The sequence below is a fragment of the Lepidochelys kempii genome, chromosome 3, assembly GCF_965140285.1.
Source record: "Lepidochelys kempii isolate rLepKem1 chromosome 3, rLepKem1.hap1, whole genome shotgun sequence".
Classification (NCBI taxonomy): Eukaryota; Metazoa; Chordata; order Testudines; family Cheloniidae; genus Lepidochelys; species Lepidochelys kempii.
Window position 1 is genome coordinate 205,814,906 of NC_136382.1, and position 21,173 is coordinate 205,836,078.

General features: G+C 45.2%; 1 protein-coding gene across 2 annotated transcripts in view; it reads left to right on the forward strand.

Annotated features, from left to right (window-relative positions):
* Positions 1-16,041: 16,041 nt before the first annotated feature.
* SLC24A3 (solute carrier family 24 member 3) overlaps positions 16,042-21,173 on the forward strand; it is a 329,374-nt gene continuing 324,242 nt past the window's right edge. For both annotated transcript variants that reach the window (XM_073339750.2, XM_073339751.2), the window contains exon 1: positions 16,042-16,495. In XM_073339750.2, coding sequence (XP_073195851.1) covers positions 16,291-16,495 — 205 coding nt within the window. In that variant the 5' untranslated portion in view covers positions 16,042-16,290. The remainder of the gene's footprint in view (positions 16,496-21,173) is intronic.

Consider the following 21,173-nt stretch of genomic DNA (forward strand, 5'->3'; position numbering starts at 1 on the left):
GCTGTGTGTGTAGGTGAAGTTTATCTGCATAATCTGGAGCATATGATCCCAGAACTTGAATGTAGGAGACAGGGCATATTCCCATGTCTGAAATTAGCCCAAAGGCAGTAGCCTATACTGAGCTTCAGCATCATCAAGCTCTTTAATGACATGTTGTAAGCACCCAGTGTCTTCAGACTCAAACACCTTTTGAGTGTCAGCCAACCTTTGCCAGACAAATACTGGAACTCCATGAGTGCCTCCTCCCTTGTGATTGAAACCAGTCCAAAAGGGAATCCCCTGAACGTGAACACTATCAGTGTCATTTGGTATGGACAGAACATCATGAGGTAGTAGTCTTAATACAGCAAGAGAGACCCTGGAGAGCATTCACCTGCAGGTGACAAGAGTTTATTTTCTGAAGTACTTTTTCATGGCAAGGTGGCTCTGGACGTGTTCTAGGTTTTTTAAATGCTGCACACTGCATAAGAGACTCTGACTGTCCAGTGAGAGTGACTTTTCTTTCACACACTTCAGTGATATTTCTTGTGATGCAGGACTATCTGAAGACTGTTCTTAAAATATCCCTCCAGCCATTGAATGGCAAATTATTTAGTTGGTGTTGGTCCTGCTTTGAGCAGGGGGTTAGACTAGATGACCTCCTGAGGTCTCTTCCAACCCTAATCTTCTATGATACTAAGTGTTCTTTCCATCAGACTGCTTTGATGTGTCTATAGTATCATCTCCTCCACCAATGAAATTTCCACCAGCAAGAAGTGGTATAATTCCATTTGGAATGAACATACCTCTCTGGAGTCTTTCCACTTTAGTTTTTGAAGCAGTGGTGAACCAACTCTGCTTATCATAACTAATACAGAATCCATGAAGGTGGTAGGATGACAGTTACATTGTGAGACCCGAAATCACGGTGTAGCTGTGCAGCAAGGCACATATGCAGTGGTGTGATAATTTGGCAACTGTTAAATACCATGCACTGCACAGCGGAGAGGCACCTTTTTGAATGCCTTCTGAAGGATGGTACTCATTGCTAGCTGAATTACATGCCACTTTATGTATCAAACAAAGGACAAGTTCTTGCACTAACTGGGGCACAAAAGTAGCTGACCTCTGGAAACTTCAATCACCTGGCTTTGAATAATATTCTGAGGGTTTCATTTCAGCTATTTCAGACATAAAGATTGAAGCAACATTATACAAAACCACGTAAGAACACACGAACTGCAATAGTGGGTCAGAACAGTGGTCCATCTAACTCAGTATCCTGTCCCCGAGCGTGGCCATTACCAGAGGTTTATGGAGAGTATATACAACAGGGCAATTTTAGAGAGATCCACCCCTGTTTTCCCCTCCTGGCTTCTGGCAGTCAAAGGTTTCGGGTCACCCCAAGCATTGATCCCTGACCATCTTGGCCAATAGCCAGTGATTGGACCTATCCTCCATGAACTTACTTAGTTCTTTTTTTAACCCAATTACAGTTTTGGCCTTCACAGCATCCCGTGGCAATGAGTTCCACAGGTTAATTGTGCATTGTTTGAAAAAGTACTTCCTCATGTTTGTATTGAACCAGCTGCCTATTAATTTCATTGGGTGACCCCTCTTTTTTGTATTCTGTGTATTCTGTTATTCAGGGGTAAATAACACTTCTCTATTTACTTTTTCCACACCATTCATGATTTTATAGACCTCTATTAGAAGGTGAACACCCCTAATATTTTTAGTCTCTCCTTGTATGGAAACCATTCCGTACCCTTGATCATCTTTGTTGCCCTTTTCTAAACCTTTTCAACTTGAACTATATCTTTTCTGAGATGGGATGACCAGATGTAGGTTCACCATGGATTTACATAGCAGCATTATGATATCTTCTGTCCTATTTTCTATCCCCTTCCTAACAGTTCCTAACATCCAGTTGTGATAAGTGCCACTTTGGAACTGGCGTACCACTGAGCCTGCCTGATCCACCAGCCTGGGCTCCCTTTCACACTACTGCTGTGACAGGCTCTGAAGCCCCCTCCAGCACACATACAGTTAGGGACACGCCCAGCTGCAGCTTCAAAGAGATACTGAGATCAGCTCTGCATGGGAAGGCTCAGCTAAGGCACCTCCCACTTCCTAAGGCATGCACCCCCCTTTTGGAGTGTAAACCCAAAATTATACCATCTTTCGCTGCACAGGGAACTGTACAGCATAAGATCATAAAATTCGCCCCCTCCCTCAATGTGGTGAGAGATATGCAACAGCTTTCTGCCCCAAATTATAATTTCCACACATACTAGTTTTAAACAAAACAAGTTCATTAAATAGAAAAGATAGATTTTAAGTGATTCTAAGTGATAGCAAACAGATCAAAGCAGCTTACCTTAGTAAATAAACAAAACTGCAAACTGAGCTTAGCACACTAAATAGGTAGGATATGAATTAGTAAATTCTCACCCTGGGTGATAAACAGGCTGGCAGATTCTTAAGGCACAAACTGCCTTGGCTTTCCCAGGTTTTCATACACAGGCTAAAAATCCCTCAAGCCTGGGATCATCACTTCCCACAGTTCAGTCCTTCCCCCTCAGGTGTTTCCAGGTGTGTTGTTGTAGGGAGAGTGAGGTACCATCATGATGTCATTGTCCCCCTTTTATATCTTCTTCCCACTTGCTGGAAAGCTCTTTTGTTGTGAGCTGGGTCAAACAGTTCCCATTGTATAGTGCTATCTCTGAGAGGTTTCTATTGTACCCAGTTCCTGGGGTAATCCTTGTGCGTGTGTGCATCTCCTCAATAAGCCATGAACATTGTTTGGCCTTTTTACTGTTGTACCTGAAAGGCTGCTTGTGGGTGTTTTCAACCTCACAACATGTTTCAGTGACACACACATAGACAAACTTCATAACTTCACATACGATGGTAGCACATACAATCCAGGGAGACATTAATGTCTAGCTGATTTAATCTTTTAGAAGGATACCTCACAAGGCATACTTCGTACAAAACACATCCTAATGACATCAGAGGAGTGAAGTTTTGGAATAGCCTTCCGAGGGAAGTAGTGGGGGCAAAAGATCTATCTTGCTTTAAGATTAAACTCGATAAGTTTATGGAGGAGATGGTATGATGGGATAACATGGTTTTGGTAATTAAATATTCATGGTAAATAGGCCCAATGGCCTGTGATGGGTTTTTAGATGGGGTAAGATCCAAGTTACCCGGGAAAGAATTTTCTGTAGTATCTGGCTGATGAATCTTGCCCATATGCTCAGGGTTTAGCTGATCGCCATATTTGGGGTCGGGAAGGAATTTTCCTCCAGGGCAGATTGGAAGAGGCCCTGGAGGTTTTTCACCTTCCTCTGTAGCATGGGGCACGGGTCACTTGCTGGAGGATTCTCTGCTCCTTGAGGTCTTCAAACTACAATTTGAGGACTTCAATAGCACAGATATAGGTGTGAGGTCTTTTTTAGGAGTGGTGGGTGAAATTCTGTGGCCTGCATTGTGCAGGAGGTCAGACTAGATGATCATAATGGTCCCTTCTGGCCTAAATATCTATGAATCTATGAATCTATGACATGACAGTGGTGAATATTGGGCGGACAGAGTGTCACACCACTTAGCTCTTTTGACCATTGCAGATTATTGTTCCTTGGATGACTCTGTTCCTACGTCAGATTACTAGCAGCTTGGATAGCATCAACTAATGTTATTGTGCTGCATAGAACATGGTAGACTTGCCTAGTCCATGTTGTGCATGGAATGAAATTGAAGAACCATAGTGTTTTGCTAATCTTGTCAGTAATTTGTTCCTGGAATAGCTTGCCATTTGTACATCTGAGGGAAGTAGCTCTTTATATCTTTGTAGCAGCTTGGACAGGAGAAGAGCCTTCTTGTTGTATGTAAGAATCATTGTCTATTTCTTCAATCAGCTGGTAAAATGCAATGTCATAAGGTGACCTTATTGTTGCAGTGTAACTAGCTGGTTTTGCTTTCAGATTTGTTGGACTCAAGTAGGAAGAAAGGCATGTTGAGTGATCAATGGCATCCTTAGCAATCAAGTCTTCCACAGATATTCTGGGCAACGTGTCATCATCTCCTCTTGGACTTGCTGCCTCCCTTATTTGGGTTGCTTTCTCAGATGTCTCTGTTTTATGAAGTTTCTTGACTTCTTTGTGTGTGTTCTCAAGCAAACAATGCAACAAGACCAATACTGGAGCACATGCTTGCTCTGGTGGCTATAGAAGCAGGTGAATCTCATGCTCTCTGATCAGATTCAGAGTCTGTTTTCTTTTCTGGGTGAATTCACTACAACTCTGACAGATGCCAAACTCACCTAGCTTGTGTATTTCTGAAAGCAACCCTTGTGATGGAGTACTGGTGGCACATCATCTCTACTAGGAGATTAATCCAGTAGCCACCGATATAATCTCTCCTGGCTCCTGCTGCCAGCATCACAGAATCCTGCCCAGCACTGGTGGCTTTTGCCAGATTTGCATCCTTTTGTTTTCCTTGACAAATAACCCATTTTTCAAAGTTTGTGGAAAGTTTTTTTCTCTTTGGTGGACGCTTTAAAAAGCTTGTATCCTCCATGTCTTCATATTCTGTAATTCCCTGTGGAGGTAAAATTTCCAGAGCTTAGCACTGCCCTAACCACTACCACCGGTTTTCATTTTATACAAGGATACAGACTTGTGCGAATTAGATCTCTCTGTTAGTATCAAAATTGCCATTTTTGTTGAGTGAGCACTTTGACTGAAGCCCTGTAGGAAGCTGTGTGTTTTTAATCTCTAAAACTGTACATAAGTGATGCAGAATTAAAAATCTCGTGTCTAGGATATTTCAAAGGCTAGTACTGCATGGATAGGCAATTACAAATTAAAACCGTCTACCAAGCAGACTAGATGCTACATTGTATGTACAAAAGCTTACAAATGGAGAAGCATTACATTAGGAATTGACATACATTTATATCTCCCTGCTATGCGATGCAAACTGTGGGCATGCAATCTACTACTGCTGCTTCACAACCTTCAGTGTGAGATTGGTCTGGTTAGCAAATTTCATTTGAAAATATAGAAAAATTATAATCGCTTGTGAGGTACTTTGACAATTAAGAATATGCCATGTGACAACATTTCATGTGAGTCTATTGCAAAACATTGATCTTTGCTATTTTTGCCACACGCTAAATAGTTTAATAATTTCTGGGGGAAAAAATGTGCCCATGCAAAACCAGTAAAAATGGCTTAATACATTGCTTGGTAGCTTTGACCACCAAACACCAAAAGATCTATCTTGCTTTAAGATTAAACTCGATAAGTTTATGGAGGAGATGGTATGATGGGATAACATGGTTTTGGTAATTAAATATTCATGGTAAATAGGCCCAATGGCCTGTGATGGGTTTTTAGATGGGGTAAGATCCAAGTTACCGGGAAAGAATTTTCTGTAGTATCTGGCTGATGAATCTTGCCCATATGCTCAGGGTTTAGCTGATCGCCATATTTGGGGTCGGGAAGGAATTTTCCTCCAGGGCAGATTGGAAGGCCCTGGAGGTTTTTCGCCTTCCTCTGTAGCATGGGGCACGGGTCACTTGCTGGAGGATTCTCTGCTCCTTGAGGTCTTCAAACTACAATTTGAGGACTTCAATAGCACAGATATAGGTGTGAGGTCTTTTTTAGGAGTGGTGGGTGAAATTCTGTGGCCTGCATTGTGCAGGAGGTCAGACTAGATGATCATAATGGTCCCTTCTGGCCTAAATATCTATGAATCTATGAATCTATGAACCACATTCAGCGGTTGAAATGAAGGAAAACCGTGAAAACTGTAGTCAGAGCCACTTGCGGTGTTTCTGGAGCTGTGCAAATAAAAAAAAGATATTTGCTCATTTTGGGTGCCATCATTCCAGGTTTACAGCACCATCTAAACGTACTTAAAATGAGCTTTCAAATGCTATATGCGGTGTGTGTGTAGGGTGGATGCATCAAATGCCAAAAATGTGGCCCTTTTTGGAGAATTGCCACATACATCATGGGTAGGGCCCTATCAAATTCAAAGTCCATTTTGGTCAATTTCATGGTCATAGGATTTTAAAAATCATGACATTCATGATTTCAGATATTTAAATCTGAAATTTCATGGCGTTGTAACTCTAGGGGTCCTGACCCAAAAAGGAGTAGTGGGGGCGTCGCAAGGTTATTGTTGGGGGGGTCATGGTATTGCCACCCTTACTTCTGCGCGGCTGCTGCTGGCGGATCTGCCTTCAGAGCTGGGCAGCTGGAGAGTGGCCTCTGCTGGCCAGGAGCCCAGCTCTGAAGGCAGCGCCGCTGCCAGCAGCAATGCAGAAGTACGGATGGCCTGGTATGGTACTGGCACCCTTCCTTCTGTTCTGCTGCCTGCAGAGCTGGGCCCTTGGCCAGCAGCCACCACTCTCCAGCCGCCCATCGCCACCCTTACTTCTGCACTGCTGCAGGTGGTGCTGCCTTCAGAACTGGGTGCCTGGCCAGCAGCCGCTGCTGTCCAGCCATCCGGCTCCGAAGGCAGCTCAGAAGTAAGGGTGACAATACCACAACTCCCCTACAATAACCTTGCAAACCCCCCCTCCATGACCCCTTTTTTGGTTGGGACCCCCAGTTTGAGAAACGCTGATCTTCCCTGTGAAATCTGTATGGTATAGGGTAAAAGTACACAGAAGACCAGATTTCACGGTGGAGAGCAGATTTCATGGTCTGTGATGTGTTTTTCACGGTCTGAATTTGGTAGGGCCTAGCTTCCTCAAGATCCTTTGGGGAAAAGGCCTCCATCCCTGTGGTCAGTAAACGGGGCTTTGTCACTAACAGGCACAGTCTAGCCCCAGCCCACTGTCTATGACCCCCTCTATGGGCATAGAGTAGCCAGAGCACACTGAGCTCTGATCTTGCCCTCTCTGCAGGAGAATGTGCGGGGGCTGGCCAGGAGCCATTATGATAGCGCACTCTGCTGGAGAGGGAACCCTCTCTTACTGCAGGGAAATTTTTTAGCTGTTGCTGCCTCCTTTGCAGTTGCATGTTACCCTCACAGCTGTCACTGGAGTCTTCTGAAGTGGCTGGAACTGTGCGGGAAAGGACCATTTCCCCCTGTCCCTGGAGGGGTTAGAGCAGCCTTGCAGCTGTTACTGAAGCCTAAGTGTTGCCTTAGCTGCCGTTCTTGCTATGGAAAAGGCATGGCCAGTGGATCTGGATAGTTACAGACTGACGGGCTCTGACCCCCACGCACACCCGCTATGGGGCACAGGAAATCCCTGTGGAGCTGTGCTGAGCCACAAATCAGCTATTTTGCAGGATTTTTATTTTCGTAAACAGCTGATAAACTGAGCATGATTCCCTCTGCCCCCTTTAAAGATCTGTTTCGTTATATATAGTTTGACAGACACCTATTGCCCCTGCCAAGAAAGGGAAGAAAGAAAGCCAGAAAGATTTGTTTGCGTGTATTTAAACATCATGAGAACAGAGCCGACCAGCACCGCTTTTACCCTACACCTTGCACTTTGTTGTTTTTTCAGCTGAAATGTTTCTTTATTTTATGATCGATCTGAGCCCACCCAGGAAGAGAGCTGAACTGAACTGGCCAGATTCACTCTTCATTTGAGTGTAGCAAATGATGGGGGGATGGGAGGCGCAAAGATGGCTTTAAGCCACCTTTGTGACTCCATAATTCTGGCCTTCCCAGGTCCTGGCATAATTTAGAGTAGCTCTCGGGCTGCTCTAAGTTGCGCTGACCCCCTCTGTGGGCACAGAGTAGCTGGAGCACACTGAGCTCTGGTCTTGCCCTCTCTGAAGGGGAATGTGCGGGGGCTGGCCAGGAGCCATTATGATAGCACTCTCTGCTGGAGAGGGAACCCCCTCTTACAGCAGGGCAATTTTATAGCTGTTGCTGCCCCCTTTGCCGTTGCATATTACCCTCACAGCACATTGGGCAGACACTTGCCCAGATCCTTCTGAATCTGGGAAAATGATCAGTGATTGGCGACTCAGGGCTTTTTCTACGCAAGACGTTCACTTCAGGTGTGAATTTAAACTGGTGTAGTTAAACTGATGCAAACTTCTGTATAGACACTCCTATTTCTGTCTGAGTGGCTGATTTAGATTTAGTTTTAAGTTGATTAGAAACAGGTTTAAGCTAAATCAATATAAACTACTCCTAATCTGAAATCAGAATGTCCATACAGGCTTTTGAACCACTGTAACGAAACTAAATCAGTTTAAAAATGACAGGTTAAACTAATGCAATTTCCCCATGTAGGCAAGGCCTTAAAGGGCTGGGTATGAGGGAAAAAACAAGACATTGGAATAAAAGGCAGACCAAGAAAACAGCAGGTATTTGGGGATGACACCTTTTCCTGCCCTTAGGATAGCATATGTGCTGACATACAATTTAGATTCCTAAAGCGAGAGGACATACAGCTGTGTTGTCTCATGGGTAGAGCACTGGATCAGGACGCAAGAGACCTGCTTTGTATCTTGGCTCTGACTCTGGCCTGCTGGGTGCCCTGCCCTGTGGTGAGAGAGTCCCAGCATGGCACCCTGCTGCCATGGAAGGAGGAAGTGAAGTGCCAGGAACAGGTATGCATAAACCCTTTGTGCCTCTTCAGATAACAGCCTTTGTTTTCGATTTGTGGCCGAAGCTGACGATAGGAATCTGGGTCTCTGGGTCAAATGTTTATGCCTTGATCCACATGCAGCACCTAGGCCCAGATCCTCAAAGGTGCATAACTCCCATTGCAATCAGAAGTCAGCGCAAGGGTCCTAACTGACTCAAAAGAGGCAAGACATGACGGGTTTCGATTGCAGCCCTGGTGTGGGTGCTGCTGACAGAAAAGTACATACAAGGTTTCTACAAGGAGGAGGGAGAAAAATTGTTCTCCTCAACCTCTGAGAATGGGACAAGAAGCAATGAGCTTAAATTGCAGCACGGGCGGTTTAGATTGGACATTAGGAAAAACTTTCTTTTGCGGTAGATAAGCACTGGAATAAATTGCCTTGGGAGGATGTGGAATCTCCATCATTGGAGATTTTTAAGAGCAGGTTAGACAAACACCTCTCAGGATGGTCTAGATAATACTTAGCCCTGCCACAAGTTCAGGGGACTGGACTAGATGGCCTCTCGAGGTCCTCTTGTGTCTCTTGAGCCCACGCCTTGCTGTTACAGATCTGTTCACCATTTCACCAGAGAGAGAAACACAGCGCTGCCCCCGGACGCCTGCTCGTTCGAGTATTCTTCTTCCTTGAGGTCCAGCGGGACCCTGGAGGAGTGTCAGCGCTGTGCCAAGGTCTGCCTCCTGATGGAACAATACGACAAACAGAACTTGAAGCAAAGCAGCCTCCTTCCCTGTGCAACGGCAGTGCGCTCTACTCAGATTTGTTATAGGAAAATGGCTTGTGGTGAGTGCAAGGTTATTTTTCTCCCTTTCACAATGCTGGTAAGGAAGCAAACGTCCCTGGTTGTTGAGTTACACAAGCTGTGTGAGATTTCTCTGTTGTATATGTTTTATGGGAACGTTGTCAAGGCTGGTAGAACTCCGGGCCAGATTTTGCTTGGGCCCCAGCTTTAGGAGTCATGTGGTGACTTCAAAATCTCAGCTTTCGTTTAGAAAATGAACTTTGAGCCCTCATGGTTGTGACAAGAACTCCCCCATCACTAGAGTACCTCTGAATTTTTAACATGTGTCTTTTTACCACAACTCTGTGAAGCAGGGCAGTGCTATTATCCCTATTGCACAGATGGGGAATGGAGATGCAAAGAGACCATATGATAAACCTGTGACAGCAAGGACTGGAACCAAGGTCACTGGTTTCCTAGGCTAGTGCCCTATCCACTGGACCACCCTTCCTCCTTGTTGGGTGTGATAAGTCGGTATTTAGGGCCTGATCCAGCAGCGATTAGGGTTGCCAGTTTTGGTTGTTGTGTTCCTGGCGGTTTCTTCGTGTGACAATCCTGGAGGGTTGGCAACCCTAGCAGCCATTGCTGTCAATAGGAGGCTTCCCATCATTACAGTGGGAGTTAGAACAAAACAGGGACCACTCGAGCTGTCTGACAGGCTGCCGATTGCCACAGTGTGGTCAGGGTGGAGCCGTCATGAACCCTGAATAGCTGAGATGATGCTGAATGCAACTTGTTTTGGCCCGTGCTGAGCACAGTGCCCGCCTGCCAGCTCACTGGGACGCTCCCAAGTGTGTTCCAACACGCCTTGCCATTTCATAACATAGACAATCCCTCAGGGAGGAGAAGAGCCCTCCACCTTTTCTTCTTCCTTCCCCTTTCCTGACAGGGTTTGCTCTGCTGCTGCTGCCCACAGGCACTCGCCCTTAGAGGAGTGACGTGGCTTGGTGTGGAGGTACATCAGCAGGTTCTTTCCCTGGGTGTCTAAAAGAGCGGTGGCATTTGCCATCTCCCTCTTTTGTCTTCCTTTTCTTAGGTCTTAGCTAAATGTAAATTATTCCGGAATAGTCCGGAGCCCTGAGTTCTATTTCCAGCTCTGTTGCTGATCTGCTGCGTGACCTTGAGCAAGTTTCTTCCCCTTCATTTCCCCTCCCACCTTTTATCTGTCTTGTCCATTTCGATTGTAAGCTCTTTGGTACAGGGCTCACTATGTGGGGCCCTGATCTCAGCTGAGTCCTCCAGGCTTAATTTTAATACTAACAAGTTACAGCAAGGCTTAGACACAGGTAACTCCAAATATTACAAGGGGAGACAATGTAGATTTTCCTCTGTGTTATGAAAAGGAGGCGAAAAAAAGTTAAAAAAAAAAAGACGAGAAAGGAAGCACCAACAAATAATTAAAAAAGAACCTGTAATCTCCTTCTCTTGGTGGTCTTTATATGAATTTCAGCCCCACAGTGCATCCACCATGCTGCTTCCATGATCATCTTTGATGCTCGTTTTTAACCTTGTTATATACACGCATGTGTTTGAGGGCCTGATTCCCTGCTGCCCTGCCCACTGTGTAGTCATCCACATTTCATAGACTCATAGACTTTAAGGCCAGAAGGGACCATCGTGATCATCTAGTCTGACCTCCTGCATATCACAAACCACAGAACCAGGGTGACCATATTTCTCAAAGGGAAAACAGGACACCGTGCAGGGCTGACATGAACCCTCCCCACTACCTGGCCCCAGCTGCTCGCCTCAGGGGGAGGAAAGTACCATTAAGGGGAAAAAGTAACAGATCCATCAAGGTTTCCACTAGAATGGGTTGAAATTTGTCAAACATATTATTTTTGGGTTGAAGAGTGGGGGTTTTTTCCAAAATGAACTTTTTCACAAATACTTGTTGACATTTTTTGTTTTTAATTTTTTTCTACTGAACATTTTGAGAGAAAACATTATTGACATGGTCATCACAATTTTGATAATGTTTTTAATAAAAAAAATGGTGTAGGTAAAAATTCACAAAAAAATCCAAAATGATGAAAAATGGGTCCCTTTTAGAAATGAAAACAACATTTTTTTTTCAAAATTAGTTTTTCATTTTTCTACTATCTAATTTATGCATGTCTTAATGAGTAACTGGGTATATTATCATCAGTGTGCTCCCTTCCCCCTTTCTTGTCTGTTTATGGCCTTTGCTTGTTGTGTCTTCTTAAGTCTAGTTTATCTACTCTTCAGACCTGGCACTGTGACTTTGTTTGCTCTCTTTAGCCTCTTTAAAAAATGTATTTCGTTCAATACAGGCACTTATACTATGCTCATCTCTGTAGAATCTGAGCACCTTCCAGTCGTACGTGAAGCCACGTGACTAACCTCTGTCACATGTAGTTTGTTCTTTCTCTCAGCCTTTTTTCTGGAAGAGACTTGCATGTGCGGTGCAATGTTTTGTTTCGGTAGGGTTTTGTTTTTGTTTTAAATATCCACACTGCGCTGTGCTGATGTTGGAGAAGGCAAGTTGAAGGAATGCACCCGTCACTTGGAGTGGAAAATGCTGAGGTTTATGATAGTCCTTAGGTCCTGGGGGAGCTCATTTGACAGTCTTGGACCAGCGCCCAGGAAAGCTCTGTCTTCTACACAGATGAGCTTTACCTTTGTGGTAGAAGAATTTTGCCTGCTTATACATATAACGATTATAAGAAGAAGAAACTGAGCAAAAGAACAAGAAGAACATAACATTTTCCTCAGAGGCTGAAATCTGAGCTGCATTTTTCCAGACAGTAGTCCAGCACAAGTGGTAGCAGTACTAACTTCCCCATGTTTCCCGGCTAAAGTTCCTTACTGCTGACATGAAGGAGCACCCTTAAGGGGTGAGAAGATAGTTCAGTCTCCACAACCATTCACTCCTTGGCCTTTCTGCTGAGAATGCCAACAAAGCTGCCAGTTAGGCCAAATACCCTGGTTCGTTTTGGTGACATGGACCCACTGGGAACTGGACTGAGACCACTAAACTCATTTCACAGAAGCCACTGAACGGCCCATCAGATGCATCAACAATTTTAGCTTGGATTTGACAGGTGATCTAGTGGTGAAAGTCTCTATAACTCCCTGAGCAGTGCAAATCTTGGATCATCAAGAGTACCTACTGCCCCCTAGAGGTTACTCCCTGGGAGTAACTATAATAAAAACTAAATGAGGAGCAGGTGTGAAAGGAAGAAAGGAGAAGAGGAGGTATACATCTAGGAATATATGAAGAATAGTGTTTGCCCCTACCCTGGCCTATGCCTTCTATGTTGTTTTTTCATGTGCCGTGCTCCAGAAGAGAAAAATAGCAGCTTTTCTCTCAAAAGAGTAACCTCCACTGAGATTTCTCTCCCTTCTGCTTCATTCATGCTGACAGCTGAGTTCAAAGCCTGCTCCACCCACATACTCAATTATCAGTGGGAGAGAAGAGGGAATTCTCTTCTGTCTCTGATAAGGAAGTGCATCCGTCTATTTAATAGAACATCAGGACTAATATGCTATTAAGCAACTGACTCGAAGGCCCCCTAGATATAGGTTAGTTACATGGAACTCTCTTTTTCATAAGCTCCCCTTCAAACCTGCTCTGCTGCTTCCCATTTTGCTTCCCTGCCAAAATTTCAGGTTGAACTGAATCTTTCTGTGAGCAGCAGAGTGGAGCAGGCCCAAGAGGGGTGACCTGAGATGAGCTTGATGTAAATGACACAACTTCTTTTTCCTCGTTTCATTATGTCCCTCCCTCCGTCTGATCATTAGGCAGTTCCGATGTTTTGCAGAGTCTGTGTTTTTTCCTGCTCTGGTTCGTGCTGGCTGACCCTGTAGCTCCAACTGAGGGGAAGATGTGTAGAAATACCAGGGTTGTGTGAATTAAAATAGCATTGAGAAGGGTTGGAGGCCAGTGTTTTGGTTCTGTCAGGAACACGAGTCTCATGTGAAAGTCAGTGGGACTCATGCTCCTAAATTACTTAGGCTATTTTGAAAATGCCAGCCTCTTTTCCTAATATAAAATACCTGCAGAGTAGTACTCAAGAGCCACCCTACAATAATAAAATGGTGTGCATAAACAATGGAGGTGGGAAAATGATTTTTGTGAGGAAACTTATGGTAAAATGTTCACGGAGTTTCCAGACACTGAATAATTATGTTTAAACTTATGAAAAATATCTCAGTGCCACCCTCTTTAATGTTGTCTGTGTGACATATCTCAAAGCTGTGTGTGAGCCGGAAGCCAAAAATTGCTTTCTGTGATCACGTGGGATTGTACCAGAGCATATTAGTCGGTTTCATGCTGGGACATGTGAAATAATTTGGAGATTTCTTTTCACCTACTCCACCAGTCTATAGTGATTGCAGAGGACATGTTCATGCAGAAGAGAAAATTGCTTATGATCCTAAACCCTTTCCTTTTAGGTTTCAGAGTAGCAGCCGTGTTAGTCTGTATCCGCAAGAAGAAAAGGAGGACTTGTGGCACCTTAGAGACTAACCAATTTATTTGAGCATAAGCTTTCATGAGCTACATCCGATGAAGTGAGCTGTAGCTCATGAAAGCTTATGCTCAAATAAATTTGTTAGTCTCTAAGGTGCCACAAGTCCTCCTTTTCTCTTTTCCTTCTAATGACCACAACTAAGGTTTTCCCATGGATACAGGTCACATAACTAGATAGTTCACACATAACTACAGGTCACTATCACCAGACTGTCAGTGCTGTGGAAGTGGGAAAGAATGAGAGAAGAAATTGTTTTCTGTGTCCATATGTGTGATTTGGGGATGTGTGCACTCACTGTGCCTCAGTCCCCCACATCTGTAACATGAGGATAATAATTCTCCCTTTGTCTAATTGGACTGTAAACTCTTTGAGACAGGAGCTCTTCTTACAGTGGATTGGTACAATGCCCGAATTTCAGTTGCTTTTAGGTGCTGGGTATTATTAACAAAGAGAGAGGAGTGGAAAGATTCAGGCCACTTCAGCTCTTTGAGACCCTGATTCACAGCCCACTAAAGCCAATGGGAAACTGTAAAGCTTGTCTACGCTGGCACTCCTCCACCATTGCATTACCTGTGATGTAGCAACCCCCGGTGGTTGTATTGGCTTGAGTGGTAGTGGAGTCTGGCCGTCAGGTTTATCACCAGAGCCGCGTGGTTAAAATGCCAGCAGTTTACGCCAGTGCTCCTGCTCTTGTGACCGCTGGGGGAGCTGTGCTGGGGGGAGATTTGAAGCAAAATGCTCAAACAGACAAAGCCTGAGTGTTTGGAAATGGGAGTGTTTGGTTAGAGATCTCTGTACTGGCTGTTCAAATAGGGTATCAGGGGTCTAGGCTCAGTTTATTTGGCTGCAGAGTATAAGCTTGTTAAAGCGCGATAACCTGTTCTAAGACTAAATAACGAATATTTGCATTTACTGGGCACCTCCCAAGTGCGAAGCTTGGCGTGCTTTATACACACCGCTGAAGCTGAGCGACGCTACCTTTACAAGGTAGGAAAGTCTTGCTGTGCCCATTACAGAGATGGGCAGACTGCGGGCCAGAGCAGTTAGGTGACACATGGCCAAGGCCCCATTGTGAATCACAAAAGTGGGGTCAGAACCAGCTCTCTACTCCCAGCCCAAGGATTTAGTTACAGGACCTGTTGACGGCCTGTCTGTTAGGGTATGTCTATGCTGCACCCTAAATCCGGCCAGGCTCCATCTCCGCTTTGAACCCAAGCCCCCTCTCTGTCCACACACAAATCAGTCTCACTCCCCTCAGCAAGCACAAAGGACCCAGCTCCTAGGACCTTGTGAGGGGGGGTTGGTCAGAGCCTGAGTTCAGCTGGGATGTGGGTCCAAGTCCTGTCATTTTGCAATGTGGACACAGTTCAGGCCAGGGACCTGAGTCTCAAGGTCACTGTAGCACAGTATGGATGTATTAGCACCTGTGTGAGAGCCAGGTCCAGCAATTATAAGCCCAGGTTTCCCATGCACTGTGGACGCTTAAGCATAGGCTTGGAAACACAACCCGGGGTCCTGGGACCTGGGTGGACAGGGGCGTGGAGACACTGAGAGGGGCCGAGTACCTGACTCCAGGACTGACTGCAGCTGGAGTGGGAGGGGGGCTCATCGCTTCCGACTGATTGGCTTGGACGAGCCCACCGGCCCCATTTCACCGGGCAGAGCTGGGCTTGCAGGGGAACAGGCCGCCCTAGGTGACCAGCGAGCAAGTGTGAAAAATCGGGACCCTTTTTTTTCGGGGGAGGGGGGTATGTAAGACAAAGCCGGTAATAGCGGCATGGCCCCGATACTATTGGGACCTCTGGTCACCCCGGGCCGCCCCTTCCAGGGGAGAGGCTGGCTGGGCTGGGGTGCGCGGAGCAGCCCACGCCTGGCTGTGCGGGGCGGGGGTGGTGTAGGGGGACCCCCCTTCCCCACTCCTCCACCCCAGTGGCCGGGGACCAGCCAGGCGGGGCGCCCCCGGGGGCAGGGCCGGGCGGCCCGAGGCTGCTCCCCGCGGAGCCCCGGGCTGGGGCGGGGGGCGCGGCGAAGGCACTCGGGGCGGATCGGAAAGCGTCGGGTGGCTCCTGTCCGCCTCCCCCTCCCCTGCCCGCGCCGCGTGTGTCTCCCTCCTCCGCCCCTCGCCGGGGCTGGCTGAGCGGGCGGCTGCACACGGGCTGGGGGCTCGACTCCGGCTGCCGCTGCCATCGGCTCCCCATCCATGGCACAGCCCGCTGCCGCCGCCGCCGCTCCCCGGGCCGCTGCCCCTCCAGCCCGGCGCGCCATGGAGTAGGGGCCAGGCAGCCCCCTGCGCTGCACGGACCGGGGGTCCCCCCCCTTGGAGCTCCGCGCCCCCCAGCCCCAGCCCGCAGCCCCCCGTCCTCTCCTTGCGCCTGGGCCGCCTCGCCAGCCGCCGGGGGAGCCCATGGAGGCGGTGGCGGGGAAGGAGAAGCGGCGGCAGCCAGCCGCGGCGGCGGCTCGGTTCTCCCGGCCGGAGATGCTGCCGCCTGGGAGCCGGCACAGGAGCCAGGCTCGCCGGAGACGAAGGGAGCTGCTGCTGGCTCAGCTCTGCCTCGTGGGCTCGCTCACGCTGCTCCTGGCTTCCCTCTCCAGCTGGGCTGGGCAATCCGGTGAGTCCCCAGCCCCTGGCACGGCCGTCGATCGTGTCTCGGGGCGGGGGGGGGGGGTTTACTGGGGCAGGGAATGGAGTTTATTCTAGGGTTTCTGCTTCCCTGGGCGGGGGGGGGGGGGCGCTCTCTGGGTGTGTTATTTCAATGGCAGGTATCCCAAGAGAAGGTTCATAATCCGTGGCTGTTCAAGTATTCAGTCCAACCCATTTTCGCTTGCTTTGGTGTGCCTGGATGTGTGTTAGATCTATAGCTGTGCAATCAGCACTGGTCGGGCTCTTGGTGATCTCCAGGAAGCCACTGTCACCTCCTGGAGTCCAAGAGATTAGAGACCAGCTCCTACAGCTTGAGTTGTACCTAATATCGAAAGAGATTCACTAATCTAGGTCATTTACTGGCAGGTGTGCTGCTAAAGTGACCTCTATCATGACACCTCTGAAAGAAAGCGAGGAAAAGTTGTAGTAGCTGGTCTCACTCCATAAATATGTTTATATGTAACAGTCTGTCTCCTGCACTTACCTCCACCTCTGTAGCTGTGCACATAACCACCTGGGTTTCCTAAAGCCTAGTGAAAACATGGATAATATCCTTCACATTCCTCCACATAGACTATAACTTCACCTTGTGCTATATGCATTAACACTCCTCACTTGCTGTGAATGTAACAATAACTAATGGAAGGCGACTTTTTGGCACGGCTCCTCAGACATTGCTTTCAGTTCCTCCAGTTTTGATTAGTATTGGTGAGATCCCATCACTTATGCTTATGGTGCTGTGGGAATCTTCACATTTTGCTTTGTATGTGCCGTTTTCAAATCTGTTTTTGAATTTCTCCAGTCCTCAGTGAGATTGACAGTCCACTTTAAGCTCAGTGCCTGTTCAATTTCCACAGCCTCAGATCTGAGCACCAACACAATCCCACTCCTCACGCTTCCCAGTCCTGGGCTTTTCTTGAGATGACATAACCAATCATGGAAAAATGGGGTAGTCAAATGTGCAGAGGAAACTACCTGGACTGAGATCACTGTACTCATTTCACTTGTGATCTAAGCAGGCTAAAACCGAGGTCTCCAGAAGAACTGTGCATTCAACCACTCTACCACTTAGTCTTTTAAATTCCATAATTGGTGAATACATATTGACTACATTAAGAAGAAAATTAGTGCTCTTTAAAAATAACATCCTCTCTAGTACAACATAAGGTTAGAATTGCATGCATCACGTTTAAGGTGCTTTAAAAATACCTATTAAGAGACAAATCTAAAATGTTGTTAGATTGTCATTTAAAATGAATGTTCATACTTTTTGCTTTTGGTGAGCTTCATTTGATTTGAACAGCCTTTGCTTTAATGACAAGGTGATGGTGCAATGTAAAGTATTCAGTTGTCAAGCTGACTTCTCTATTAGTTTATTTTAAAATGTGATCTTCTCCATATGTTTTATTAGTTCCAGGGTTCATTTGTCAACATTGATTGCCACATGGGGACGTTGTGAATGTTACATGTTTGCACTGATGTGACAGGAGAGAAACTTTCTAAATGTATTTGCATGAGTTGCGGATATAATTGTGTTCAGTTGAGCTACAGCTGTATAATTCTAGCTGAAAAGGTATTCAGTTAGACTTATTTAATCCTCTCTGTGCAGTTGGTCTTAATGAGGTGAAAGTCTGTTTACTCACCTTTAGATAAAAGAAATTCCATGTCAATTCATACGTTGTCTATTACGATTGCAGTTCATGCAGTCATGTTCAGTGAGTTATAGAGTAACACTGTATACTTTTTTCAAGGGAGATAATGGATGGGATATAATGAAATATTTGGCTTTTGGAGAGTGAAATAGATGCCACTGCAGTGAGTGGCTTTTGAAGCCTTCAGGAAAGCTAGGGCAATTATGATCATATGCCAGAGGATTTGTTAGAAACTTGAAGCAGCTCAGTGTGCCATTTTGTATTGAAATGATTTCTGGAGGAGTGACATTTGATTTCAGCTGTTCATTGACCATCTCCTGGTTCATTTTTTCAACAAGCTATAAAATGACTGAAGTGTGAAAATACTGAACAATATTTTTATCAAGCTATAACACGTGATTAATATTTACATTTAAAATATGTCTGTGTAAGCAAAAACTGTGCAAAGCTATTTTTCTTTAAGTGCAGTACAATGGCTTAAATTTAGTCCTATGGAAACATTAATGTTCATAGTGTTTAACTGTATAAAGTAAAGAACTAGGTAGTTTGTGGTATTTAGGAAAGGTAGTAAACACCCTAAATAATGGTTGAATGCAGTACTTTATTTATTATGTGTACTGCCATGTTTTGAAGGATTGTTGTAATTTTAGACTTAATGCTCCTAAACTATTTAGATGTTTGTTTGCTCTTATCATTTTTTAATTAGTGCTGTTTCTTCTTAAACTTGTTCATTGCTCTTTCTACCTTGAGAGCTCAATATAGGATCAGAAAAGACAGAAAACATCTTCAATATAAATACATGCAGATATCTTTCACTTTTATAAATTACTTTCTTGCAGAAAAATCCCAGAGTTCTCCTTTGCTTTGAGAGCTTTGCCATTGACTTCAAAGTAACCAGGATTTCACGCTCTCTATATATCAACTGTATAACTTAACACCACTGAAATGCAGCCACCTCTGAGATGGAACAGAGCAGCTGCTTAATATTGCACAGCATTACTACACAGCAGTTATTAGATCATGTGGAAAAGGGGAATACCAAGTCCATTTTAAAGTGCAAATGTAGGGCAAAATTCTCTCTGATCTGTAGTGTGGATTTCTGTTGCATATTTTGCACTCATTGAACGCACTGTTTTCCCACTGTTGTCAAAGGGAACTCCATATGTGGAACAAAGGCAGAACATGCCGTAGAGATCTGTACTGAGATAAGAGAGAAGTATGACCATATTTTGTTTAAATTGTTCAGAATGTTCTGCACCGGGTACTAATAAATGTTGTCACCGCTGACCCTGTTTTTGTCTTCATTCAGTTTTGGTGAGTGTCTAGCTGCATCTTTAGTCAGTGTTACTTGAAAACTGATCCGAGAGATGAGAAATATCATTGAATGTCACACATGTATCACCGTATATCCATCAGCAAGGTGGGAAGATGGAGCTGGGGGCAGGTACCTTGTGCATTCAGGTCAAAATAGGTGGGATTTTCAAAAGCTCTCAAGTGACCGAGGAACACAAATCCCATTGACTTTCCAATGGGACTTATGCCCCAATTCACTTAGCTACTGTTGAAAATTCCACCGACTGATAATAGTCTGTATGTTTTAGCTTGGTTGTATGTGGTGGAATTTTTACATGTTATATTTTAATGATTTTTTAATCTGTGCAAAAGTTGTTCAATTATTTGGAAAATGGGACCAGACACAAGCAATGGGCCTACTCAGTGTGAGTAAGATGATTTCAGCCTAGCCCTATGGTGTTTATAGTGTCTGTTTTAATATAAAGTTAATGTAAGATTTTAAAATAAGGACAGAGGCCCTAGCTCAGTGAAGTCTTTGAGCAGGTGTGTCTGACTTTAAACACATTAGTCTCAATAACTTCACTGGGATTATTCATGTGTTTAAAGTTACGCAACCGCTTAAGTACCCAGTTGACCTGGGGTTGAAATGGAAATGTGGAAGCAGTTTCAGTTCTCATAATGCCTTTTAGATCCAAGTATGACAATACTAAAACAACACAGTGTTTGAATCATCTAAGACCTATTTAATACTTGTTCAGTTTTCCCCTTGCTTTACATTTTCTCCTTTGATCTCTTCCGCTTTTCTCAGTTTTCCTAGCTGTTCTTTTCACCCACCTTTCCCTCGAGACTTCAGCAGCGCTGTAGCCTGAGACATCACTGTGGGACTCTTTGCCAGGGAGAGCTGGCAGAACTGACAGAAAGCTCACAGGGCTATGTAGATCAGCCTGACAGTACAAGATTTTTACAACATCCCCGAAGCCCAATAAAATGTGAAATGGGTCTATGTCCCTCACACTTCCCCACTACAAATGTAAATATTCACTGTTCATTTCTAAGGTTTGGACTGAGTCTGGTTTCTCTCTGTGTGTTTGCATAGAAGTATTTCTGTCTACCTAGAAGAGTCTTAGGAAAATAGGCTAGTGAATAGCTGAGGATTGCAAGCTGTCCCTGGGAAAGGATTTGGGAAGACCGGTAACCAAGGGTAACTATCTTTACTGTGTGTGGCCTATTGGGGGACTCAGGGGACCTGAATGGGGACTCAGGGGACCTGAATTCTATTCCTGGTGTTGCCACTCATCTGCAAGGTGACCTTGGGCAAGTCACATTCCCTCTCTGTGCCTCAGTTTCCCCATCTGTAAAATGGGGAAATGATACTGACCTCCTTTGTAAAGTACTTTGAGATCAACTGATGAAAAATATTATATAAAAGTTAGGTATTATTGATGTATGATGGCAAGAACCACAATGTATGAATTAAAAAAGGTGTACCCATCACTTGTGGCTATATTTTCTTACTAGGGCTTACAAGTATTGTATAAAGTGTGTTCCCATGCATCATATTCTCCCCTAGGCAGTTGTGTGGAACTTCCAAAATGCATTCCATGCAAATGGATGGGAATCCAAAGTCACAACATGCATTTTCTGTGCCCAGAAATAAATGTGTAGCTGGGGTGCCTGGTATTAAATCAGGAGTCAGTGGAG